Here is a 27792-nt window from a genome sequence, read left to right on the forward strand (position 1 = left end):
AGGCGTTTCAGTAGTGAGTGTGGGATAGCCACCCACTTCACCATGATTTGGAAGCATCTCTCCATCCCTCCTCTCACTGGACAGCTGTGGCAGAACAGTCAGGGCCTGCCTGACCTCTTGGGTTTTATTGTCTCCTCTCAACTTGGGCTTAAAGGGACTTTATTAACCGTGACTAATACCAGAGGATCCAAAGCTGCACCCACTTGTTAATTTTGAGGAATTTGTAAATGCAGGATTGAAAAAAGATTTAATTTTACGCGTAGGTATGAACAGCCCCTCATAATCCCGGGTAGAGGATGAACCACTCATCTTCCCAGGTAGAGGCAGGTAAGTGTGTCCAGCGTCCCTCAGGGAATGCTGTTCTGATGCCAAATCCTCTGCTTCCGCGGGGTCACTTCTTGGGTGGTTTTGTTTCTCCTCTGCTTCCACAGTTGCAAACCCTCGAAGTGCCACGACCCTTGGGGTAACTCGATCTTAAGTCCCATGGCCAAACGCTCCAGCCCGCGGGGCTCCCAGGACACGACAGCGATCGGATTTCGCGTGGCAGCCAGGCTCCCCCTACTCCGGTCCCCTCCCGCCAGGGAACCCCTGGAGCCAATCAGAACGTCGCGGAGCTCGGGGTTGTAGAGTCCCGAGCCCAGGACCCGCCCCTCTTTGTTGCGGTGGCCAATGGACGCATTCGGAACATCGGCGGCTGCCCGGGTGACTCGGTTATATGTCACAGAATAACATTCGAGAATGGGACATGGAATGAGGCGACGGTCGCAACAAGCCCCAGCAGCCCCAGCCCCAGTCCCAGGCCCAGCAGCAGCAGCAGCAGCAGCAGCAGCCCCCACTGTCCCGCCGCCCGGAGAGGCTCTGCAGCCATGAAGCCGACCGTCCCGAGGTAGGATACTGGAGCTGCCGCGAGCCCTTCCTGCGCTCCGCCCGCCTGCAACCAGTCCCTCCCGGTGCTAGGCGCTGGAACTCGGGGAAAAGGGGGCGGATGGAGCTCTTTCCACTAGGTCCCCGCCGGGGTCCGGGAGGGCTTCCTGGAAGAAAGCGGGCCGCCTTGCAAGCCAAGGCTGCTGCAGCGCCCTCGCGCCAGCCCTGGGCGCTCACGTGCCGGCACGTTCGTGGCTGCGCTCCTCTCTCGGCCACATCTGGGGACCTAGGAATGTGTGGAGCCTTGCGGGAACCTCCTGTTCCTTCACGCTACACAAGCTGTCTTTCTTCTCCCCACACCTTGCGCTCCGCATCCCCCACGCTCCTTGTGCCCCTCCATCCCCAACCCCCGGGGTTTAGATGTGTGTGAAGCTTCGTAGCACATTTTGAGCTGCCTTTCTAGGTAATAGCAGGGCTGGAAACCCGTCATCGATTCCCAGGGAGGTTGTCAGCGTGCAGGGGGAAGCGGGGGGTGTCGTGGAGACACTCCGGGGCCCCTTACTCGGTTCCTCTGTGGGTCCACTTAGCTGTGGTGTCAGCTGTGTCTCCGCTGATTTCAGGCACCGCCGGTAAGCAGGGAGTCTCCGCGGAGCTCCCGCCGCCGCTCCCCCTTGGCGCGTCCTGCCGCAGCAAGAGGCATGGAGAAGGCCGCCCCCGCGGGGCGCTGATCCCCGCGCCGCGCCCGCGCGCACACGCCCCCCGCCGCCGCCGCCGCCGCCGCGCGTCCCCAGTACTTCGCTCCCCGCCCAGGCCCCACCATGACCGGCTCCGCGGCCGACACTCACCGCTGCCCCCACCCCAAAGGCGCCAAAGGCACCCGATCCCGGAGCAGCCACGCGCGGCCCGTGAGCCTCGCCACCAGCGGGGGCTCGGAGGAGGAGGACAAAGACGGCGGGGTGCTGTTCCACGTTAACAAGAGCGGCTTCCCCATCGACAGCCACACCTGGGAGCGCATGTGGATGCACGTGGCCAAGGTGCACCCTAAGGGGGGAGAAATGGTGGGCGCCATCAGGAACGCCACCTTCTTGGCAAAGGTCAGTGGCTTCCAGGGCGGGGTTGGGGGTCTGGGGGTAGGTAGGCAAAGAGGGGACCGTTTCAGCCTGTACATAGCAAATAGAGGCAATCTCCATTTTCCTGGTCCTGCTACAAACTCCTTCCTCTCCCCATTTCTCCCTGCCAGCCCTTTTCTAATTGAGATGTTTAGATTGGAAGCCTAAGAAATGGGGAAGGGAGAGGTAGTGGGCTTGCTATCCTGGGACTATGTAACTGGATTGTGCCAAGGTGTCTTTGAACCTCCAGCCAAACTCTATTATTTACTCACCCCCACATACATCCTTCTTCAGCAAAAGCTAGAGCCAGCAGGTACCAGCGATGCCAAAGAATGCATAGACCTCAGGGATCCCACTCTGCTTGTTCTCTTTAGAGTGTCTTGCTCCTCCTCTGCTCCCCTCTTCCCCCAGCAAATGATTTATTAAGCTGTGAATGAATTTGAAATCAACCAGTCAGACTTCTCAGTGTGAATCATTTCCAGACTTTTTGCCAATTTTTTTTCTTTTCTTTTTTTTTTTTATGACAGTGACTTTCACCTCTGAAACTTGCAAAACAGTGAACTCTCTCTCTCTCTTCCCAGCTTATTTGGGCTCCAAGAAAAAAGAAAGACTTTTGGCTGAGACTTAAAAGGGACTTTCCAGTACACATGATGAATTAGTCTCACTGGATAGAAAAAGAGGCTGAGGAGTGAAACTCTCTTTTTGCCTTGGAGAGAAGCCAGTGAGCCATTTGGGTTTGGTGGCTAAGGATATCGTTACCGAGGGAGGGAGATGTCCCCTGGTGGGAGTAGATATGTTATATGAAACATCAAAATGCAAACTGGGGAGAAATGCTGCCGAGCCTCGGGGTTATAGCGTGACGGGTGGTTTCCCCTGGACCCTGGGGACGCTGGTACGGCTGAGAAGATTCCTGGGCAGGTCTAGGAATGCCAGACTTGAGACCCGGAAGGCCATCTGGTTGAGTCCCCAGCCTGGTGACAGCTGAGCATCTGAGCCTGCAGGCCAGAAAGCTGTGTGTGTCCTTGGGGAAGTGACAGAGCCTCTAAACTTACTGCTGCAGTCAGTCACAGTGTTCTGTTACTCTGCTGGTCAAGGAGATCTTCATTGTGCCCAGCTAGAATCTTGCCTGCTTTAGTGTCAACCATAATTACCCTTGCTGAGTTCTTGAACATGAGAACAACCTTGTTCCTGGTTTGCAGTTCTGACTTGAGAATTGAATTTTTCCTCCAGTGAGGAGCCGAGAGCCCTTAAACTTGGAAGAAAAGTGACCACAAGGAAAAACACGCCTGTTCCTACTGTCCCATGCTGCCTTCCTTAGTAGCACCAGCACCAACCCTGCCTCTAATTGTGCTTTCATCCTTCCCCCAACCATGTATGGGGGCAGGTGGGGGGGTGCATTCTCTATGTGGGAATCATGGAATTTTCCTATTTGTAGAGACCAGTCTCCCACCTCTCAACAGAATCCCCTCCTCTTTCTGAAGACCTCTTGGGAATGGGGAGCTTGCTGCTTCCCAGGCAGCTGATCTCAGGCCTGGCCAGAGTTGACTGTTAGGAAGCTCATAGACCAACCATAAATCCTCCTCGCAGCACCCTCCCACCCCCAAATCACATTTCATCACTGATTATTGTGTTGCCTTTGGAATCAGGGCAGAGCATTGGCGACTTCCTTTGCTACTCACAGCACCCTTGAATGTTATGAGAGAGTGCTCTTAGGATGGAAGGGACTTGGAGTAAACATCAAGGAACTGAATCCTAGTCTTGCTTGTATGACATCCAGCCCTTGTGCCTCACTTAAGTGAGGTCATTCACTTAAAATCTCTGCCCTCAGTTTTCTCATCTATAAAATGGGAATAGAGCAGACTTTGTAAGTTCTTTCCAACTCTAAAATCTCATGATGTTATGACCCGTGAGTCTCCAGGTCGCTAATGCTGATCTGTGTGATGCTAGAGGTCCGCTGGACTATGAGCCCTCAGGACTGTGACTTTTTCTATCATTCTGCTCTGCTTCTTCCTTTAGACTTCTTTGTCCACAGATAGCTCCTTTTGCCCTTTTCTTTTTTCTTTTTTTGGAAACAAGGCCTTCCTCTGTCACCCAGGCTGGAGTGCAATGTGTGATCATGGCTCACTGCAGCCTCAACCTCCCAGGTTCAAGCAATCCTCCCACCTCAGCCTCCTGATTGTAGCTGGGACTACAGACACATACCACTCAACCTGGCTAACCAAACAAATTTTTTTTGTAGAGACAAGGTCTCACTGTTTTTCCCAGACTGGTCTCAAACTTCTAGGCTCAAGCGATTCTACTGCATTGGCTTCCCAACGTAGTGGGATTACAGGCATGAGCCACCGCGCCTGGTCTTTTGCCCTTTCTTATGTGTCATAATTCCCAGACCAACTCACCCTCCTCCTTCTGAGACAATTCCTAGTTTGTCATTAGTCATTTGCAAGCACATATGAAACACAGTATTCTAAATCATGTCTGAGCAGTTTAGAACACAGACTGCTACTTCCTGAGACCTGTACCTGATTTTTCCATTATTGTAGCTGAATGCTGTGTTCTTAAGAAAGTGTTCCCTTTTTTTTGAGATGGAGTCTTGCTCTGTCGCCTAGGCTGGAGTGCAGTGGCGTGATCTTGCTTCACTGCAAACTCCGCCTCCCGGGTTCAAGCAATTCTCCTGCCTCAGCCTCCTGAGTAGCTGGGATTACAGGCATGTGCCACCACACCCCGCTATTTTTTGTATTTTTAGTAAGACGGGGTTTCACCATATTGGGCAGGCTGGTCTTAAACTCATGACCTCATGATCCACCCGCCTCGGCCTCCCAAAAGTACAGGTGTGAGCCACCGCGCCCGGCCAGTCTTCCCTTTTTTATACAGTGGCCATATCATATTGTACTTTTCATAGTAACTAAAAGGTCACATGAAAACTGCTTCCAAACCAGGAATCCCCAGCCCAAATGTGGACAGTCAGCTTTTTGGCCCTAAATATAAAGAACTGAACATTTCTCTTACATTGCATCTTAATGGTTGGTTCTCTATCCCCAATCCTATCATGGTATCTCCCCTGGCCCCGACATTCCCCAAGCCCTGACCCCTGCCTAGGCCTTAACATGGGAAGAGCCTCAAAAGCTCCCTTTTCCAGGGGCTACTCCTCTGGGATTAGAGGATTGTTCCTGTGCTCAGCTTGGCAGACTCTTTCCTCTGGGGTCGAGTCGTTTTCTCCATCAACCAAATCAATATCTTACTGAGGAATTGGTACAGAAGAAGGGTGGTAGGGTGGCAGCAGTGGTAAAAGCTTGGTGGGCTTCAGGGGGATCAATCATTTTTGGCCATTGACTATAGACTAAGAAGCAAAAGAAGTGGATGGGGGAGGTTTTCAAGGACCTGCATGGAGGACTAAATGACACTTCCTTTGACTACAGGACATTCCCTTAGCAGCCATGGTAACTTCTGCCTGAAGGGTCCAGATGTCCCCTCCTTGCAGGGATTCCCCTGCTTTGAGATCCTCCTTCTAAATTTGTGACTCCAGGCCTCTCCCCTGGTGGTTGTTGGGTCTGAAGATAGCAATTGACCAGGTCAGAGGCAGGATTTTTTCAGAGAGACTTTAAGGAAATAGCAAGAGTCAGTTGGAGGATAATAGCAGATGGGAAGCGAGGGTCAGAGAGAGTGGCCAGCCCCAAAAAAAACAGTGGACATTCTAGGAAAATTCTAGGGCAATCCTCCTCTTTCTTAACAGCCTGGAACTAGACTCTACTTGGGGCAGAACACCAGGATGGATTCAGCAAGAAACAGCAGTCAGTTTCTTGCAGACCCCACTTCTTGTGTCTTACTCTCGTGTTGATTCCCAGTTGGAAAATAATTCACATTTAGAGGACTGAGTTTCACCTGAGTGAAGACACGGGAGTGTTTGGTACTAGAGACCTGGCTGCAGTCAAGGGCCATCCCTGCCCGCTGCCAGCTCTTGCGGGCAGCTCCTTCCCTCCCCAGTCCTGGATTGAGAACCTTCTGTCTGTCTGTCTGTCCTGCACCTCTGTCCCACAGATTCCTGGCTGCCTCTGTTGCAGGAGCCTGGGGCTCATCCTGGGCTCGAGGGTGCTGTTTTGTGCTTCTCTTCCCAAGCTGCCAGAGAAGATTCTTCTGTCTGGTGCCTGCATAGTGTTTTCAGAGTAGGGATGACAAAAGGTTTTGAATTCTCCTTGCTCTTGTTAAAGATTCCTAGTGCCTGGGGTTCTTACTGCCTCCCTGGCTCCTTTCCTGGTCTTTCCCTTCTCTCCCGCACGGCAATGTCAGTTACACAACTGTGTCGGTCCGTATCACCGACAGGTCAGTTGTGCTTCACAAGAACAGAGTGGAAGAGAGGCTCCTCACAAGAGCTTTGCCTGTGGTTTGTTTCATTATTCTTTCTCTTGAACACCATCTTTCTGTCCACTCCACTCCCTCCTTGTGTCCCCTAGCCCCCAAGTTGTCTGGGGCCTCCAGCCCTAGAAAACAGGCGCAGTGCCTGTGTGAAGAGGTTCGTTTCTATCTGTTTCCTCTAGATTCTGCCTTCATCAGCCTGGCCACGGCTGTGGGGCTAATGTAGGCAGCAGGTGGTGAAACCCTTGAGGGGAAGGGCACAGACAATCAAAGCTGGAGTTTCAGGTAGTACAGCAATTGATGAAATCTGGCAGGAAAATAGCATGAGAAGGGACTCTGCGGGCCCCAGTCACGAACAGAAAAAAGGGATGTGCCCTGGGCTTTTCCTAAAAAGGTTGTACCAATTTATGTTTGCCTCGGTCCTGTAGGAGAGCATCCTTACCAGCATTGGGTATCTACATTTCAGCATGTTTTTGCTAACTGGAAAGGTGGAAAATGATGTTTTGCAGTGGCTTTAATTTGCGTTTCTTATATTACTAGAGCACTTAAACAATTTCTTCAAATATTTGGTTACTATTTGCTTTTCTTGTTTTGTGAATTGTCTTTTCATGGCTCTTAAAATTGTGGAGAGAGAGATATATCATGTAATTTACCGTTTTTAAGTGTACAACTCTGTGGCACTGAGTACCTTCACATTGTTGTGTAGCCGTCACCACCATCCATCTCCAGATGTTTTTCATCTTCCTAACTGAAACCTTGTACCCATTCAACACTGACTTTCCGTTTCCCTCTCTCCCCAGCCCCTGGCAGCCACCATTCTACTTTGTGTCTCTATGACTTTGACTACTCTAGGAACCTTATGTAAGAGGAATTATTCAATATTTGTCCTTTTGTGACTGGCTTATTTCATTTAGCAAAATGTCATCAGGTTTCATCCATGTGATAGCATGTGTCAAAACGTCTTTCCTTTTAAAGGCTGAATACTGTTCCATTGTATACCATCGTATATTCCGTGGGATGCCACATTTTGTTTATTCATTCATCTGTCAATGGACACGGGTTGCTTCCGCCTTTGGGGGCCATTTTTAGTTTCACTGAGGCCTAAAGAGTTTTCTTGTCACTTTGCATGAACGCATCATGAATTAAGGATATTAACTCATTGTGATCAATGCATCCCCAGGGAGCAGTGAACGTTTTCATCCTCTCCGTTAAGGTGGGAAGGTATCTTCATGATGTGAAGCTCCCAAGTTGAGTGTCCAGGGACTCTGCTGCTGCTGATTCTGTTTTCCAGTTCCAGAAAAGTATGGATCATTCAGGTTTCCCCAGCCTAGACCCCTGACAATATATTGGTGATGAATAATAACACAGCTTACACTTTTCTTTTTTCTTTTTTTGAGATGGAGTATTGCTCTGACACCCAGGCTGGAGTGCAGTGGTTCAATCACTGCAATCTCCGCCTCCCAGGTTTAAGCAATTCTCCTGCCTCAGCCTCCCGAGTAGCTGGGATTACAGGCGCCCGCCACGACGCCCAGCTGATTTTTGTATTTTTAGTAGAGACGGGGTTTCGCCCTGTTGGCCAGGCTGGTCTCAAACTCCCGACCTCAAGTGATCCACTCACCATGGCCTCCCAAAGGCGTGAGCCACAGGGCCTGGCCAACACAGCTTACACTTAATGAGCACCATATGCCAAGTCCCAAGCTGCCTACTTTTGCATTAGGTCATGTAATGCTTACAACCAGCTTGGAAGGTTGGAAGTAGGTGATACTATTCCTATTTTATCAGGAAGAAAACAGAGGCTTAGAGAGGTCATGCAGCTTGACCAGGGCCCACAGCTAGTAGGTGGCAGAGCAGGGCTTTGGACCTGGTTGTGTGTGTCTCCTAATGACACTCCAGGAAGCCCACCTGGTTTACAGTCCATGGCCAGTGGGAATGTTGGCAGCCCGAGGCGCTGGCTGGAAGTGGACCCTCCAGGGTAAGCCCAGCCATCTCTCCCAGACATCAGAGTGAGCTGTAGCCTATGACATCATTCCGTCTGTGGTCTCTGCACCTCCCTACCACAGCCCTGCCCCCAGCTGGGACTTGGGGAATGTATACGTTTGTCCTCCCAATGGGCAGGAAGTGTGGCCACAGCTCCTGCACTCAGCTCACAGCCAGGCTGAGGTAACCATGCAGCTGTTTTTAAAAGCCCTCGGGCGCCATCGGGTTGCTATTCTGAGGACCAGCTGCCGTCGGCTCCCACCCTGCCATCTAGCTCTTGTGGGCTTTGTTGGGCTTGACGGGGGTTGAAATAATTTGGTGGTCAGTCCTTCAGCAGACTCTTGAGCCAAGTCTTACTGGCTACAGCAAGGCTCTGGCCTAGGGACACCTCTCTGGGGATCTCTTAGGTGGCTGGTGATTCTTCAGGGCGTTTTCCCACGCTTACCAGCTTTTCTATTAAAGAGGTTTAGACTGTGTTTTTCTGTGCAGAAATGTTTATGTCTTTTGTTTTGAGACAGGGTCTTGCTCTGTCACCCAAGCTGGAGTATGGTGGCTCATTTATGGCTCACTACAGCCTTGACCTGTTGGGCTCAAGCCATATTCCTACCTCAGCCTCCTGAGTAGCTGAAACTACAGGCCTGCACCACCATGCTCGGCTAATTTTTTTTTTTTAGTGATGGGGTCTTGCCATGTTGCCCAGGCTGGTCTTGAACTTCTGGGCTCAAGCGATCCACCCACCTTGGCCTCCCAAAGTACTGGGATTACAGGCATCAGCCACTGCGTCCAACCTGCGTATGTCTTCATAAACTAGAATTCCCCTCCTCTCTGCCTCTGCTCCTGGGCTTTCTCTCCCGTTCATACAGGGCCTAAAGCTTGAAACACAGGAGGTGCTAAAGACATACTTGTTCGCGTCTCCCCTTCTCTCCTCACCTTGTGAAATCTCTGGCACATTTTTTATATAAAGCACTTTCTAGTGTATGTTAGGGCAAACACACAGGATACACTTTACATTTTGACTTGCTTTGTGTGTGTGTGTGTGTGTGTGTGTGTGTGTGTGTGTGATGGGAACAAATATTCAATGTTTTGCCCCCGAAATGACACTCCCAGACAGAAATGTGATTGATTTGGGTTGACATGTCATACACAAAATGGAGCTTGCAGAATAGCTGTGCTTGAATGGGCACACACACTCACATTCATACGCACATTCACGCACACACACATAATACCTTGGCTGTAATGCAGGAAGTGTGATTCTGATGAGTTTCCTTCCAGCTGACGAGGCAGTTGCTGTGAAGTAGGACATTTCAAAGCCAAGAGAGAATTGAGGCAGTGAGAGGAAAGGAATGTCAAGGAGCATTTGCAGTAAGTGCAGCCAGAGGGGTGGAAGTATGGAAAGAGCCCGATGCCCAGGCGGGAGACAGCGTGCCCTCAGCCTCACACTGGGGCTGGTGCCTGGAGAGCCAGGGAGAGAGCCTCGAACAGCCTTAGGCAGTGTCTGGCTCTGCTGCCTGGCCTGGCTGCCCAGGGCCATCCCCGTCTCCCCAGCGGAGTCCCCTTCCATCAGCGGAGCACCAAATCCCCAGGGCCGCCCTTGCCCTATTTGCTCTGAGGGTGAGTGTCACCCGTCCTCAGGCCCTTTCTGCTTCTCCTTAAGTGGCTTGGCCTGGAGGAGCCTCATTTCTCCTTCCCAGCAGCAGCACTGCCGGAGCCCCACCCACGTGGGCTGAGATTCTCTGTCACCAAGGACCTCAGGAAGACAGAGGTCAGAAGACCGAGAGACATATAGGGGAAATAAAGCAAAAAACAAAACCAACCAAGAAAACCCCAAACCGTGCCTGGCTTTTCAGCAGTGACTTGACTGGACGTCCCTGTCTGTTCTTGCTCTCGGCCTTCAGGATAGGGCTGCTTCCCCCTTTCCAGTCCTTGCCTGCCTTTGGTTCTTTCTCTTCCTGGCAGGGATCAGGACTTCATCTGCTATGTTGTAGACATTCAGGGAGTGTTGACTGAGGGGCAGACTAGGAGGTGAATGTGTTGATTGAGTTGCTATGAGGGGTAAAGTGGTAAGATGACTCATGAGTCAGAGGAGCTGCACTTGCCTGGGGAGAGTCAAGGCAAGAAGAGGGATCTTCCCTAATCCATCTGGGATAGGACTCAGGGAAAGGGACACACTGGGCATTGCAGGGAGGGTAGTATTGAGATGTGGCACTCTTGGTGCCATGTTGCAATTTTCTAGGGCACCGTTCACTTTATTTATTTATTTATTTATTTATTTATTTATTTATTTATTTAAATTTTAGAGATGGAGTTTCTCCATGTTGGCCAGGCTGGTCTCGAACTCCTGGACTCATGAGATCCACCTGTGTTGGCCTCCCATAGTGCTGGAATTACAGACGTGAGCCACGGCGCCTGGCATCCATTCACTTTATATTCTGTGTAAATGTGGCCCTGCAGTAGAGCACTTGTAGTGGATCACCACTGGCCACGCAGCAAAAGGTGTTATGCAATCATTGATGAAGTGCTTTCATGCCCGTCCTGGGCCAGGCTCGGCGGGGGACACGATAGAACGTGGTCCTTTGCCTCAAGGAGGCGTTAGGCTCCTGCAGGGAAGAAAGCTGTATTCACACAGCACGGAGGGCCATAGAGAACCACCATGACTCAGAGGGAACTCAGAGAGGGAGAGTGTCAATGAAGGACTCACTGTTCCCGGGAGACCTCATGGAGGAGGCACTGCTCAATCAGGTGGCCACGCCAGGGTGACCATGTTGCCATTGGCTCTCAGGAGCACCTCTCTCTCTGGTGGCTTCAGCCCGCTGCCTGTCCCCAGAAGCTGGGCCCCAGAGCGCCTCCTTAATAAACACTTCCTCTTCTCTATTTCTCTGCAGCCTTCAATACCCCAGGTCCCAAACTACAGGCTCTCGATGACGATCCCAGACTGGCTCCAGGCGATCCAGAATTACATGAAGACCCTACAGTATCCTTCCAACCAAGGTCTGAGCACACCCAGCCAGGGGACAGGCATGGTGATCGCAAGCCTGGTGGCAAATCTGTCCCCAGCTGGTCATCAAAAGCTCTCTAAGGTTGGTGAGGCCAGGCATGGAGGGATGCCCCAGGTGGGAGTCTAGAAAGAGTGTGCATGGAGGATGTAATTGCAGTGACCCAATGGAGCAGGCTGGTCCACCTTGAGTCCCTCTGGCTTCTCTTTCTCCCTCCTCTTCCCTGTCCTTTCCCTTTTTCCCCTGAGCACCTCTCTTCCTTCTATCTTCTCTTTCTCCACTTCCTTCCTCTTGGTCATCTTTGTTCCCCTCCTCCTGTTCTCCTTCAGTGTCTTTCTTTTTTAGATGAAGACTTGCTCTGTCACCCAGGATGGAGTGTGTTGGCACACTCTCGGCTCACTGCAACCTCCACCCCCTGGGTGCAAGCAATTCTCCTGCCTCAGCCTCCTGAGTAGCTGGGATTACAGGCGTCTGCCACCACACCTGACTAATTTTTGTATTTTTAGTAGAGACAGAGTTTCTCCATGTTGGTCAGGCTGGTCTCGAACTTACCTCAAATGATCCACACGCCTCGGCCTCCTAAAGTGCTGGGATTACAAGCGTGAGCCACCACACCCAGCCCTTTACTGTCTATTGCCTTCTTCCCTTCTACTCTTCCATTCCTTTTCTCTTTCTCTGTTTTGCCCTCATCCCTAACTGCTCATGATCTACAAGAGGCCCACCTGGTGCTGCCTTTGTTTCCCCAGGTGACCCAGGCTGGTGACCTGCTCAGTTCTACATGAATGGTTGGGCTTCTACAATTGGGGGCCCTCTCCCCCAACTTAAGCTTGAGGAAGACCTAAGAAACTCACTGGGTTCAGTCCGAGTTCAGACCAGCCGGTTTGGTCCGTTTCTCCTCCGCATCTGCAGGTTGTTTGTAGTCAGGATTAGATCAGTTCCGAGGACTCCCACGAGCAACACTGTAGGGACAGGGGGGCAGGAGTGGATGGTCCACCTGCCCCTTCTGGCATTTTATAGAGAGAGGAGTCAGATGGGAAGCTGGACCCCAGCACACTGTCCAGGAGGTCAAGCTTCTGTGGACCGCTAGCCTTCCTCCATAAATGTATAAAACATAGCCTATTCTACAAGGTCCCGGGCACACTGACCGGCTTCCTGTTTGTCTGTCCATACCCAGCCCTGAGGCAGAAAGGATTTCAGGGGACACTGCACACATGCCCCACATGTGCCAGAAAAGCCCGTCCATTCTATGTTATGGCAAAAATCTTCCGGGTGGATTTTTGTGTCTTCCCTGCAGGGAGCAAACACTAGCACCGCCCCCCCTCCCAGGGCTTGGTATTACTAGATCGGAAAATACCAGTTTCTGCTCATTTGGGTCGGGAGATGACTTGATTGGCTTCTTTGTTTTCACTTCACAGATCATCAGCTCCCCAGCCGGCATCTTCCCAGTAAATCCTAAGGCAATATTAGGAGGAGCAGGTAGCGCCAGTCTCCAGGAGTGAGGCTGGCGGCCCTGGCCCTTGGAAGGCTGTCTGGTGTTTGTGCTGATGCCCACCCTGGGACCCACATGGGGAGTTCCATGTGGTCCCGAGGCACCAACTCCTGCCAGAGCAGACCCGGACCCAAGAGCTGGCCCTTTCTGGATGTGACTGACTCCTCATAGACTATTCTAGAAGGTGACAGCAATTAGAATGCCTCCCTCCTCTTTTTTTTTTTTTAACTTAAAAGTCAACTGATTATAGGCTTTAAGACTCCCCACTTTTTTTTTTTTTTTTTTTTTTTTTTTTGAGACAGAGTCTCGCTCTGTCACCCAGGCTGATGCAATCTCGGCTCACTGCAAGCTCCACCTCCCAGATTCATGCCATTCTCCTGCCTCAGCCTCCCGAGTAGCTGGGACCACAGGTGCCCGCTGCCATGCCTGGCTAATTTTTAGTAGAGATGGGGTTTCACTATGTTAGCCAAGATGGTCTGGATCTCCCGACCTTGTGATCCGCCCACTCCAGCCTCCTAAAGTGCTGGGATTACAGGCGTGAGCCACTGCACCTGGCCTAAGGCTTCCCTCTTCTATCTAGGACATGGTCATCACAAGGATGATCTGGCTGAGAGTTAAGAGAATTAGCCTAACTGGGAATGCATTGATAGGGGCAAATATGCATGTGCTTTACATATCATTTGCTCACACTGCTGTAAACCTGTCAGCACATTATCTGCCACCTTTTCATGGTTGTCCTGAAGGATCTGCTTTTCGATTTTTCTCTTCTCTGACCCATTATGACTGCAAAGGTCAATGACCAACAGCATCACTGACTACAGAGAGGGCCAGAGAAGGGAAGCACCAGCAGGCTGTGGGGACCTGCTCCCAGCCCCCTGCCCACTGGGGCCACTGCACGAGGAAGGCAGGGCACCCACTCTTCTACCTGCTGACCTGACTTTTATTTAGTTCCTTGGGACTCCCTACTGCTTTGTCCTGGACACAGTGACAGGTGCCAGGATATGGGGACTGGTTGGCGTCAGTCCTGACTGTGGATGTGCTCAGCTGGCAGTGGAGATAGGAAAGGACGAATCCTGCTTTCCCCTTGGACATCCTCAGAGCAGCAGCCAACAGGAGTGCTGGTGTTGCACGGGGTTCTGGAGAGAGAGGTGCCACATGAGCTCTGCTGGATTGGGGGAGAAGCCTTCTAACAGCAAATTCAGGTTCATTGAGTATCTCCCCCTCAGGGCATGTTTAGAGCAGACTTCTCCCCAGCCCACTTTCGGGGGCTCAATGATTAAGGAGCCGAAAGAAGACGTTCAGGTACACTTTTTAAAGTTATTTTACTATGTGCTTGTCTCACTTGATACACTAGATGTATAAATTAGATATGTGAGCAGAGGAAAGTTGGGCATAGAAGTGAATTTTTGCCAACCGAATTCTACTTTATGTACCAGGAACCTCATTGCTTGTATAAATTTTTGGTGAGGTAAAGAAATCGCTTCACAATGAGAATATTTAGCCCTTGATTTTTGTCTTTTACCTCTAGGATCTTGTATGTTGTATGCTTTAAAAACTGGGCAAGCCTGTAAGGTTAGTTGTTGTTCTTACGGCCCAGGTCAGTAACCCTCAAACTGGTGATCTTCAGAGGCCCCCCAGCCCCTCAGCCTGGAGCTTCCTGCTCAGTCATCTAAGGTGAGGTAACTCTGAGTAGCATCTGGGGTTATGAACCATGGCCTGAAGTCAGACTCTCCAGGGCTGGAGCCCAGAATCTTCTTATACCGAGCTCTTCAGAGGGTTATGTGTGCTTGTGTCTGAGTGACCAAGCACAGCTGTGCCAGGAGAGGAATCCCAGCCCTTTTCAAAAAGGAGGGATCAAAGTGTTTCCAGGCACCCTTGTCACTGTGGGGCACCCATTGACTCTCCCACACCCACATGACCTGCAGCAGCTCTGGGCATGGAAGTTCAGGCTTCATTAGCACCTTCCCGATGTGCACTTTTCCTATAGGCTTTTGTTCGAGGCAGAAGAGCAAAACCTACAAAGCAACTTCTCACTAGACTCAGAAAAATAAAAACCCAGCCCTCAGAGAGCACAGCATCGGGAAACTCTTCATCTCCTTCAGAACAACTTGGTGCAAGCTGGTCAGTTCCTGAGACCTTCTGGGTAGTCAGCTAAATCCCAGATAGTCAATAATGGTGCAGCTTCTCAGATTTAGTAATCAATGCCAAGTGCCAGCACAGGCATGAAAAAAAGTGACATCGCCACAGTAAGCCCTGCTACAGAGTCTGTGCACTACAGAAAAGCCCTATTGCTGTCAATCCACCCTTTCATCCTTGCTTCCATCCATCCCCATCCACCCTTCCATTCCATCCATCCACTCATTCATCCATCCATATAGTCATCCATCCATTCATGTATTCCTCATTCATTTAGTAATATTTGTTGGATTTCTGCCAGGTTTTTTTTTTTTTTTTTTTTTTTTTTTTTTTGAGACAGAGTCTCACTCTGTTGCTCAGGCTGATATGCAGTGGTGCGATCTTGGCTCACCATAACTTCCGCCTCTTGGGTTCAAGTGATTCTCCTGCCTCAGCCTCCTGAGTAGCTGGGATTACAGGCCCATGCCATTACACTTGGCTAGTTTTTGTATTTTTAGTAGGGACTGGATTTCGCCATGTTGCCCAGGCTGGTGTCGAACTCCTGACCTCAGGTGATCCACTCACCTCAGCCTCCTAAAGTGTTGGGATTACAGGCATATGCCACTGTGCCTGGCCTTCTGCCAGGTTTTATGGGTGATATAAAGATAATGAAAGAACAGTTCTAGCTAGGTATGGTGGTGTATACTGCTACTTGGGAGTTTGAGGCAGGAAAATCACTTGAGCCCAGGAGTTCAAGACAAGCCTGGGCAACATAGAAAGCTCATGTCTTAAAAAAATTGTTTTTTGGCCGGGCGCGGTGGCTCAAGCCTGTAATCCCAGCACTTTGGGAGGCCAAGACGGGTGGATCACGAGGTCAGGAGATTGAGACTATCCTGGCTAACACGGTGAAACCCCATCTCTACTAAAAAATACAAAAAACTAGCCGGGCGAGGTGGCGGGCGCCTGTAGTCCCAGCTACTCGGGAGGCTGAGGCAGGAGAATGGCATAAACCCGGGAGGTGGAGCTTGCAGTGAGCTGAGATCTGGCCACCGCACCCCAGCCTGGGTGACAGAGCAAGACTCCGTCTCAAAAAAAAAAAAAAAAAATTGTTTTTTAAAAAAAGAATAGTACCAACTCTCGAAGAGCTTGTAGTCTACTAGGTGAATTAAGACAAATATTCAACTACCCAGAATACAGAGCAGATTGAAAAGAGCTAGTATAAAGGTCTATGGTACTTTGAAGCACAAGTTAGAAATTAGATTTCCAGGGCAAGATAGTGAGGAGTTAGAGGCTACTGGCTACCTTCCGGGTGCTGGCGACTTCTGAAAAGCCCTCACATCCTCATCTCATTGAGAAATCAGAATGCATAGCTTTCTCTGCCACATTACTGGGACCTTTGGAGTTTTCTGTCACTTTCCCTTTACATACTTTACACAGATATAATCACACAGGGACCCAGTTCTTTGAAATTAGGAAAATGAGACCGCTGAGTGGGTAAGTGGTGCATGATCTATGGGCCAGATGACCTCTCTCCTACCCTCAAGCTGCCATCTTGCTCTTCCAACCTCTATTCCCGTAGCCCAGGGCTCAGGTATCCTAGTCTGTAAGGGGTGGAGGTGGAGGGTGCCCCAAGGCCAGGTTGGAGGTGGGACTGAGGACTGAGCTCAGTGGTGAATTCTAACTCCCAGGATGGAGGAGGCTTGTAAACTCTGCCTCATGAGACTTCCTTTATTTGTTCTATTGTAATGCCCTCTGTCTTGGGACATTGGGAGGGTGCTATGGAATACTGGCACTAACTCCAGGAATTAACTCTTGTGCTTTGGTGCCTTCCTGTAAGGCGACTTCTCCCTTTTCCCTCTGTGCTCCTGCGTGGTTCCTGGTGTGGGGATAGGCATGCTGATGGATTGACAGACTGACCCGAGTGTGTAATTAAATAGGTTCTGAGATCCTCTGCTGTGCTCTATCCTACAGGTTAATGGAAACAGCAAAAGAAATGACGCGAGAGTCCTTGCCTATCAAATGCCTTGAAGCTGTCATCTTGGGCATGTATCCTTTAAGTTATGTATGCTTAGTTTACTGCATAAATGGTGGCTTCACAATGGGGCTGGTTGTGCCTTTAACATTGTAAATCCACAGAGATGATTATCTCCTTTGAGGAAAGTGTCAGACTCCTCTGGTTCCTCTCTTTAACTTCCACCATGGAAGTTAAACCAAATCAATGCTTGGCTTCTTGGACCAATATTAGTCTCACCTGTGAGCTGCAGCCTCCATCAGGGCCAGCTCTCAGGCCAGTGACCTTGCAGACTCACTAATACTCACTAATCACAAGGAGAATTCTAACTTGGAGCGACTACAGAGAGTGCGTATGTGGCTGTTCTTTGCATTAATATGACATTGCAGCAGGAAAGACAGTCAAGGGGAAATGCAATCAGAGCCAAGAGTGCTAGTATCCAAACCCATCTCCAGGGAAAAGTCTTTGAAAATTCAGTGATGTGATCTCAGCTCCCTGCAACCTCCGCCTCCCAGGCTCAAGTGACCTTCTGACCTCAGCCTCCTGAGTAGCTGGGACTACAGGCACATGCCACTATGCCCAGCTAATTTTTTTTTATTTTTGTATTTTTGGTAGAGATGGGGTTTCACCATGTTTCACCAGCAGGCTGTTCTCAAACTGCTGAGCTCAAGCGATCCGCCCACCTCAGCCTCCCAAATTGTTGAGATTACAGGCAGGAGCCATCGCGCCTGGCCTGTCTGGAAAAATTCTAAGAGTGGCGTGTGGAGGAGGCCAAGCTGTGCTAGTGTATCCTGACCTGACAGAACCTCCAGCTAAAACAAGGGTCTAGCTTCTCCCAAACTTTCTGTTCCATTTTTCACCAGACTCCTGGCTCTTCAGCCTGAGAGGAATATGGTGCAGAGAAATTGTGATGGCATCAACATCTTGGTGGTGATGGCAATTGAACACGATCAGATAGAAAAGCAAAGACGCTCCGAAGTCCTATGGGATGGATGCTGGAAGGGACAGTGGAAAAGGAAATACTGCAAGACAGGAGCTTGAGAGATGGTCCCAGGCAAGATCAGTTAGGTCCTTGACCGCTGTGCTGAAAATGACTGTTTTCCAAAAGGCAATGGGCAACCCAGATGAAAACTCTGAAGCAGAGGTGTGGCGTGCTTCGGTATGTGCTCTAGAGATGTAGTCTTCCAAAGGACAGGCTGAAGGGCAGATTGGGGAAGGCTGAGCTGGATCAGCAAAGCCCGTTGGGAGCTGTTACATGAGGGAATGGTGAGGCTAGACTGATGGCCCTGGGGATGGGAATGGATTTCAGGGAATGTGTTTAAGAGCTATCAAGGAGATAGAATGTATAGGACTTCTAGGCCAACTAGATACAGGAGTTGATGAGGAAGGAGTCAACAACTCCAGGTTTCTGAATTGGGCAATTGACTGCGGGATTATCGGGAGGAATGAGAGTGGCAGAGCAAGGAGAGGCAGACCTGAACTAAAACAGTGCCAGTGAAGGTGGAGGGAAGAGATGGAGGCATATATCATCACCACCACTGGGGGACTGCTTAGATAGGAGTTACTGGAGAACGGCAGTGACTCCATATTTCTGGCTTGCATGATAATGCCATAGTCCAAGGGAAGGACTTCAAGGAGAGGATTAGATTTAGGGAGAGGTGAGCTCAGATTTGGACATGTTAAATTTGAGGTGCCTTGTGGGATGTCGGGATGAGGTATTTGCAGTGTGGAGCTCACAGAGAAATCTGCACTGGAAATGTGAATTTAGGAGCTGTGATTAGGGGGTTGTGCTTACTGTTCAACAAGTGAGAAGAGAAAAAGATCAAAGATGAAATCAGTGTTTTTTTGGTCTAGTTTGGCACAAAGAGCCCATGAAAGAGACTGAAGAAGGAAAGTCAGAGAGGTAGAAGGAAAATCAGGAGAGAAAGGAGATGGAGAAGCGAGTATAAGGACATGTGGCTCAAAATTAGACTGGGGACAGGAGGATTGGTCTAGTCTGTTTTCTGGGTCTCCTGGACATCTTTGTGGGAAGGGGAATCTGTGTCTTTCTGCAGCCTGTGGAAACACTTGCAGGCCTGATCTGAAACAAGACTGACCACAGGTGCCTTGGCTGACATTTGACAAATGGAAACTTGAACCTTACTGAGGCCCCTCTCCAACCCTCCTGTCATCCTCCTCCCAGTTTCCCACAAAGGAGATGAAACATGTGCCTGGGGAACCCAGCAGGAGGCTGGGAATGGGGGTCGGGGCAGCAGATGGCTCAGGGCCCCAACCCTTTAGTGGCAGGAGTCAGCCACAGCTGTTCAGCGAAGCCTCCTGCAAGTTTAATGGAGGCAGACAATTGGCTGGGGATGCGCTGGTGGACGAGATCGACGAAGGGGAACAAGCCCAGGCCCTTCATGGGGTGGACAAGCTAACTTCAGACTCTTTGTTGAGGTGTGTCTGAGTGCCTCTGGATTTAGGTCATTGAAATGACCACCTCCCTTACACCATAGTCTCATCCCTGCACAGTTTTATACATTCGAACATCATGCCATTGGAATCACCCACAACCTTTTGGAATTGTGGGGATAGACCCAGGAACAGCCTTTGAGCCTGTCCAAACCAGAGACAGTGTGCTGGTGGCTTTCCTTTGTTCTTATCCTTCTGACATTTCAGAAAAGTGTGGGAAGGTGGAGAGCTTCAGTTCACACTGCTGAACTCAGGGAAATTTGACTCTTGCACACAGACAGGAAACACAGACCCGAAATCTTCTTCTTTTTTTTTTTTTTTTTTTTTGAGACGGAGTCTTGCTCTGTGATCCAGGCTGGAGTGCAGTGGCATGATCTCGGCTCACTGCAATCTCCACCTCCTAGGTTCAAGCGATTCTCCTGCCTCAGTCTCCCAAGTACCTGGGATTACAGGCCTGTGCCACCACGCCCGGCTAATTTTTTGTATTTTTAGTAGAGATGAGGTTTCACCATGTTGACCAGGCTGATCTCGAACTCCTGACCTCAGGTGATCTGCCCGCCTCAGCCTCCCAAACAGACCTGGATTCTAAAGGTTACAGCATCTTTGTCTTTTTGTGCCGGTCATCATCCCCGGGTCCTGCTTTCCACTCGGGGATAGTGAAGGTTATGAATGGGGTCATCCGTCTGTGTCTCCCACAGGCCCTTCTGCAGGTCCTGGCTCAACAACTTTGAAACCGGTTGGCTTGGCTGCTTGGACACCTGTGTCCATCGGCCTGTCGTTCCTTGCTTTCCCTGTTTTTGACTTTAGCCCAGAGTTTAGGATTCATTAGTGCTGAGCCACTTCTTTTTATCTTGCTTAAGGAGATGCGCATGCTTTTACATGCATGCTAGAGAGGTAGACCTTTGCTTCCAAATTATCTTGTGAACTATGGCAGGTATTTTAGGGGACCTCACTGGCCATGGTGGGGCTTGCTAGTGGTACTAAAGCACTGTGGTTTATTAAAGTAACAGGTTCATTATGAGAGGCAGGTTAGGAATAGCCCCAGGAGGCTGGATGCTAGAAAGATGATCCCGGGTTTGGCACTGCTGCTCCCACTTCCCTGGAAAAGCTCAGGTTACTTCCCTGCCTGCCTCCATACTACCTCGCCACCTCCCTCTCCATTCCCAGTTGCTCCAGGTCCCAAGGCTTTTCCAATTGACGTCATGATGGGACAAATCCTCGAAATCAGTGACTCATGACATGAGGGACTGGTGCTCTCTCTTGTCTCCTCCCCACTTCTCCACCTGGCTGACTACTTATCCTGTAAGACGAATTCCAGTGTTACCCTGCTGAGGCCCCTCCTCTGTCCACCCAGAGGTTGCTGGGCTTGCCTTTCTTATAGCACACATCACATTGTGTTTTGGTTTTTATTGTGGTAAAATATTTATAACATAATTTACCATTTTAACCATTTTTAAGTGCACAGTTCAGTGACGTTAAGTACATTCATAATGCTCTGCAAAATGACCACCGTTCTGACCAGGCGCGGTGGCTTGCTCCTGTAATCCCAACACTTTGGGAGGCCGAGGAGGGCGGATCACCTGAGGTCAGGGGTTCGAGACCAGCCTGGTCAACATTGTGAAGCCCCGTCTTTACTAAAAATACAAAAATTAGCCGGGTATGATGGCGGGCACCTGTAATTCCAGCTACTCAGGAGGCTGAGGTAGGAGAATCGCTCGAACTTGGGAGGCAGAGGCTGCAGTGAGCTGAGATCGCGCCACTGCACTCCACTCCAGCCTGGGTGACAGCGTGAGACTCTGTCTCAAAGAAAGAAAGAAAGAAAGAAAGAAAGAGAGAGAGAGAGAGAAAGAAAAGAAAGAAAAGAAAGGCCACCATTCCTCCCCAGAAATGAAACCCCAAAGAAAGAAAGAAAGAAAGAAAGAAAGGCCACCATTCCTCCCCAGAAATGAAACCCCATGCCCGTTAAACAGCACTCCCCAGTTTCCTCCCTCCAGCCCCTGCCCACCACCGTTCTACTCTCTGTCTCTGCACTTGCTACTTCAGGTACCTCAGATGAACGGAATCATACCATATTTGTCCTTTTGTATTTGGTTGATTTCACTCAGCATGTCTTCAAGACTCATCCTGCCCATTGCAGAATTTCCTTCCCTTATGAGGCTGAATAAATTCTATGGCATATATACACTACATTTTGTTCATCTCTTTATCCATCGATGGATATTTGGGTTGCTTCCACCTTCTAGCTGTTGCAAATAATGCTGTTCAGAGCATGGGTGTACAAATATCTGTTGGGGTCGCTGCTTTCAATTCTTTTGGATATGCACCCAGAATTGGAATTGCCAGGTCCTAGGGTACTCCTGTGGAATGATTTGAGGAATTGCCATACTGATTTCATTGTGTGCATTCTGAGTCCATCTCCCACCAGACCTCCGGGGAAGGGCTGTGTTCTTATCTTTGGCTCCATAGCCCTACCTGGCAGGCTGTCGGGCACAGCAGACACTCAGGGTTAAGTGTTTGTTACACTGACTTAAGCAGCTAAGGAATGCCCTTGTTCCAGCCCCAGAGAACTTGCCCCAGAAAGCAGCTAGGAATTTACGTAAGAGGACTCAGAAGGATGTGATTTCACTCCCTAACTGCCAGTTGATCTCACATGATAAAGTGAAGAGAAAGCAGGTACAAAACATTTTTAGAGAGTGGAGCCATCCGTGATTAAACCGAGGGCAGAGGGTGAGGCTGCTGCCAGTGCTGTGGATGGGTTCTGTCAGCATCCTTCCCTTCAGGACACCTGGATTAGCTCTGCACTGAGAGCAGTCCTTTTAAGTGTAAGGCAGTGCGCATCCACAACCTAAGGTTCATTCTTTCTGTAAGCATTAAACAAGCCCGTCTGTGTACCAGGCCAGTGCTGTGCCCAGGGAATGCCAGGATGTGAGACACAAGCCCTGCCCTCACAATTGCAATACAGGATGGGTAAGCACCAAGTGCCATGAGGGCTCTTGTGTGTTTTGGAAAGATGATCCCAGGCTTTTGCTGCGGCTCCCTCTTCCCTGGAAAAGCTCAGGTTATACTCCCCTGCCTGCATTCACACTTCCTTGCCACCTCCCTCTGCATTCCCAATGGCTCCAGGTCCAAAGGATTTACCAATTGACTTGGGGCGGGGCAGGGAGCAAGAATACCTAAGCTAGGACGAGGAAGGTCAGGGAGGCATGACACCCAGGAAAGGAGAAGGGATGGTCATGAGGCTGTTCCAGGCCGGGATGCAGCCTGTGTGAATCCTAGGAGCAGAGGAAAAAGTGCCTTGTTTTGTTCTGCAGGTATGTAATTACTGAAGAAAATGACAAGTTTTTCTTTTTGTCTCATATTAACTTGGTTTGGATATACAACATATAGTAGATAGTCAAAGACAACAAGCGAATGCTTTATAAAAGGATTAGTCTGGAAAAGTTAGATGTGGGCCTGCGCAGAGGCAGGGGGATGGACTCACTGACCCCTGTGAGACACTTTCCCTTCCTGTACATCCAGGCTCCGAATTTTCAAGGCCTCCTTTCTCTTCCTTGACTCGGATTGTCTAAGCTACTTAACCAATGGACAGCCTTCCATCGAGCGGTTCCCCATCAGCTTTAAAACCTACTTCTCAGGAAACTACTTTCACCACGTTGTACTGGGGATTTACTGCAATGGCCGCTATGGCTCACTGGGTATGAGCCGCAGGGCTGAGCTGATGGACAAGCCATTGACTTTTCGGACTCTGAGTGACCTCATCTTTGACTTTGAGGACTCCTACAAGAAATACCTACACACAGTCAAGAAGGTCAAGATTGGACTGTACGTCCCCCATGAGCCTCATAGCTTCCAGCCCATTGAGTGGAAGCAGCTGGTCCTCAACGTCTCAAAGATGCTGAGGGCTGACATAAGGAAGGAGCTGGAGAAATACGCCAGGGACATGAGAATGAAGGTGGGTGCTGGGAAGACAAGGAAGCCATGCAGGAGAGCTCTTTTCCCATTCCTTTCTCTCCGCCTCTTGCTCCAGGCATCATTTTTCTAGGATGGTCAAACATTTCTTGAGGTTAAAGTCTCTCTTTGCACGTACTACTGCAAAGAAAACCATATAAAATCAGTTTAGATGTGACATTTAAAATAATGTCTTGTCCTGCAATTTCTTCTATGAAATCAGATCTAAAGTGTTAGTCATTTTATACTGAAGCTCTAGTTTGTTCTGTTTTGTTGGTGTAGTAGGGTGACCAATTGTTCCAGTGTGCCTGGAACTGCGGGCCTTCCCAGGACAAGAGATTTCCAGTATTAAAACCTGGAAAACCTTACATGCTCGCCTTATATAGACTATACTCATACGTCCCTCTTCCCTCTCTCAGTTTTACCTCCAAAGTGATGTGATTCTCGCTTGTCCATGTCCCTCCAGGGCTTGTGCAGTCACTAAGAGAAAAGGATTATGCTGACTTCAGGCCTGGCTATGTTTAGCACTGGTGGACTTGTCATGTTCAGTCTGCAGGACCTGGAGTGACGATTCCTGGTCAATTAAAACCATTCTGTCATGTGTGTGGGATGGGAGCATCAGAGGAAGAACAAGCTGGTTTCTGGGGCAATGTAGATGGGACTTTGCCTTCATGAGGAGAGGAACTTGCCAAGCAGATAAACACAGCCCCGGTGTGGGGGCTGAGGCACTGGGCCGTGTTCCTCTCTCCACACGGCACGGGGCACAATGTGACCATCTGTATATCCGTCTTAGAAGTGGTGCCCTTGCTGCTTGACAGTACAGGACGAGAGAGAAACGTGTGTGTCTCCAGCCTCCTTTTTTAAGAGATCTTCCTGCTCAGTGCCTTCTAATCCATGGCGTCATGATTGGGCTGGGGGTGTGGGATGCGGTGCTGGAAGAAGACGTGAGGCTGGAGATCCTTTAGGAACCAGGGTGATTAACTCCTCACATCTCCTTCAGATCCTGAAACCTGCAAGTGCCCACTCTCCGACCCAAGTGAGAAGCCGGGGAAAATCCCTGTCCCCCAGAAGAAGACAGGCAAGCCCCCCGAGGAGGCTCGGCAGGCGAGACAAGTCGTGAGTAATATTTCCTCTTCCCCAACTCAAAGCCAAACACACACATTCAAGGGGTTGTCCTGGCCCATGGGGACAAAGCTGTGTCTTGGGCCCGGCATCTGAACCAGACAGCAATCTCCAAGAGGACTGCCCCTCATTCAGGGGACGTCTGTGGAAAAGGATCCGCTGTGCACATCACCCCCATTGCCACTTCTGTGCTGTCAGTTGCACACACAAATGGAGGGATAAGTCCTAGGCAGAATGAGGTGAAGAATAGCCTGAAATGCAGGCAGCCCGGAGGGAGCTTCGGACTTAGAATTAGGAAACCTGGGGCTGGAACCGGCTCAGCTGCTTGGGGATGTCTTTGTTATCTTTCTGGGCATAAGTTTTTCTCACCCATAAAATGGGATTGTTAGAATTTATGAACTCTCCTAAAATTCTGTAGTCCTCTGTACCCAGCAGAAAGTGTGATAACCATCAGTGGACGGTGGTGTCAGAAACACCCACCAGCTCATCTTCTTCCTTGGCTAACTCTACCCTGTCCGTTTCAGCCCTGAGGCCAGTGATCCCACGTCTACTTCTTAGGTCAAAATAACCCACTTAAGCAATGACAGATTGGAGATGCTGGGGATGCCCAAATTCACCAGTGATTATCTGCTGGCAAATATTTGAACGATAGCCATCCTGGGAAAAAACACTGCTTTTCTAACAGTAGCAGCATGCTGTGTCACCCAGCCTCTTGCCATGCTGGGACCATGTGGCGCAGAGCACAGGGGGGCTTGGTTGAATCCCAACTCTGTCACATGTTAGTTGTGCAGCTGGGCACATCCTTCCTCCTCGGGGAGCCTTGGTTTCCTCATCCATGAAAGAATATCAAAATGCTCTCCTCACCTATCTGACAGGGTGGTTTGTAAAGATCCAGGTAGATGATGTAACGAGAGTGACTTGTCAACAGTGAACTGTGTTCACACAAGCACATTATCATCGCCACATCAATCCTGTACAGTGAGCAGGGAACATTTTACAAGTTTTGTTTTCAGGTGAAGAAACCAGGACCCAAAAAGGGCTTGTTATCTTGTAAGTTCTGTACTGGTCAGTGGGAAGTGGGGCTGAAACCCAGCTCATCTGATTCTGGGAGGTGGCAGGGCAGAGTCGGGGAGGGTTCTGTTTTCAGAAGAACAGGACGGGACGAAGTACTTTCATTTCCAAGGATGGTTTTTTACTTGCCCCATTCCACATCCTAAAGCCAGTCCTGGGTTCAGCAGCTACTGCCACGAGGGCCTTGGTGACAATGGCTGTCGTTCTGGGCTGGAAAAGAGGGTGTGAAGCAGTGAGAGGTCACGTGTTCCCGGTAGCAAGAGAGGCTGAAGATGAGAATGGCTTCGGCATAGGTTTGTCCTTGTAGGGAGCAGGATGGCTTCCGACCTTTCACACGTGGCCTCCTGACCCCAATCCTCCCCCTGATGCTAGCCACTGCCCTTGACCCTTGACCCTAACCTTAGCCCTTACTCTCTCTCTCGCTTTGATTCAAACATCCATTAATTGCTGTCATTGCACAAAGTAGTGGTTGTCTCAGAGGACTATGAACATAGAAACCCTTCCCAGAGGGTCATTTAGCATAGAGTGAGTGATCCAGCAATAGCAAGCTGCTCATAAAACAACTGATTTTGTCTGATTTATTATCTGTTTTGCCCAAGGAGGGCTGAGTCATTCCCTGAGGAGCTCCCAATCTTCAGCAAATGTCGAGCAGTCTATAAAAGCCTGCCCTTCCCTTTAGATTCTAGAATCCAGAGCACATGAAGGCCCAAGCATTCCGCCTGGCCGTGGATTCCTGCACAGAATGGCGGCTATTGATTTTGAAGACTAGTCCTGGTGGATCCATTTTACTCGGATCCACAGGGACATTGCATTCACAGGGCCATGTTGAGTCTTTAACCAGGAAATGTGACCATAAATGCGAGGGGATGGTAAAGATCCTAGAAACCATGGTAACAGGATGATGTCAGGAGTCAGGAGGTGGTGGTGGCTGTTTGGGAAATGTGGAGGAAGGAGAGTTTGAGTTTGGATGATGGAATGTGGAGTGCATCTTTGACATCAGGGGAATTGCTGAAAATGCAGACCTGGAGTTTGAGGAAGCTAGGGGATAAAGGTTGTATTGGAGCCATCTACTTAGAATTGCCAGTTGAAATGACAGCCAGATAAGTCTGTGAGCAAAGAAAGTAGAGAAAAAAGAAATGGCTGGACGTGGTGGTTCATGCCTGTAATCCCAACACTTTGGGAGGCTAAGGAGAGATAATTGCTTGAGCCCAGGCGTTTGAGACCAGCATGCCTATGCCACATAGGGAGACCCTGTCTTTACAACAACAACAGATTAGCCAGGCATGGTGATGCATGCCTGTAGTCTCAGCTTCTTGGGAGGCTGAGATAGGAGGATCTCTTGAGCCTGGCAATTCAAGCCTGGATAGCGCCATTGCACTTCAGTCTGGGCGAAGGAGTGAGGCCCTCTTAAAAAAAAAAAAAAAAAAAAAAGATGACGAGGCCCTGAGGAAGCCCAAGAAAAAGAGGCAGAACAGAAGATGGAAAAGGAACAGTCAGAGAGGGAGAGGATGGATCAGGACTGTGAGCGCACCTGCGCCTGCAGAGGACAGCTGTCAGAGTGCAAAGCTACCGTGAGTGCAAAGCTACCTTCTGGTGTTGGGGCACCACTTGCCCTCTGCCCTCCTGCCCATCTGGCACACCAGAGTGGGCTGGGAATGGGGAGAAAGACCAGGGAAAGGGAGTGGTCACCTGAGGTCAGGAAGGAAGACCTGCAGGAAGAGGGCGACTCTCCTCCTGCCTCGCATGTCCCGGAGTGGACCCCAGCCCCACTGGGGGAAGCACAGAAGCACAGAGGTGATGGCTCATGGCTCAGCAGTGAAAACATAAGCTTTTCAAAAACGATGAGAAGTGGCTGCAACAAGGTGAGGAGGGGTGAGTTTCAAGGGGGAGAGGGGAAAGTAGTGGGGGAAGGAGAAGCGCTATGGACTGGGGTGACATTTAGAGAGGCAGTGTTGAGAGGGCTGAGGGGCTGGAACCAGCCTGGGAAAGGGAGTGAGAATGAGAGCTGATGGAGCTGATGCAGGCCAGGATTCGTTTTTCAAGAAGGAGCCCTGAACAGAGATGCAGCAACCTGATTTCTGACTCCAACTCTGCATGAACCAGCTTGTGGCTTTGAGCAAGCTGCTTCTCTGTGCCTCACCTGTGTAAGGGGACAGGGGACTTAGAGCAGATTATTCTAGGTAGTTTGTAAACTCTGTAGAGTTCCCCTGGGGCTTTTGTCTTTCTAGAATTGGAAGAGACCAGAGTGTCTTTGGACACATAGAGAAAATAACCAGGAGAAAGAAATGA

At 50.0% G+C, this 27792-nt stretch overlaps 1 protein-coding gene across 8 annotated transcripts in view; it reads left to right on the forward strand.

Moving 5' to 3' along the window:
• Nucleotides 1–27792, forward strand: part of LOC105493539 (vasohibin 2) — a 54272-nt gene that overhangs the window by 14340 nt on the left and 12140 nt on the right. For 2 of the 8 annotated variants that reach the window (XM_024796496.2, XM_024796497.2), the window contains exons 3-7: nt 11186–11274; nt 14790–14906; nt 16872–16946; nt 22933–23314; nt 24311–24426. In XM_024796496.2, the coding sequence (XP_024652264.1) occupies nt 11186–11274; nt 14790–14906; nt 16872–16946; nt 22933–23314; nt 24311–24426 (779 nt within the window). Of the gene's footprint in view, nt 1–752; nt 887–1484; nt 1959–11185; nt 11275–14789; nt 14907–16337; nt 16395–16871; nt 16947–22932; nt 23315–24310; nt 24427–27792 lie in introns of those variants that run through there. The other 6 variants (XM_071080417.1, XM_071080419.1, XM_011761260.2 and 3 more) reach the window with 5 other exon arrangements.

Source organism: Macaca nemestrina, chromosome 1 (genome assembly GCF_043159975.1).
Source record: "Macaca nemestrina isolate mMacNem1 chromosome 1, mMacNem.hap1, whole genome shotgun sequence".
Lineage (NCBI taxonomy): Eukaryota > Metazoa > Chordata > Mammalia > Primates > Cercopithecidae > Macaca > Macaca nemestrina.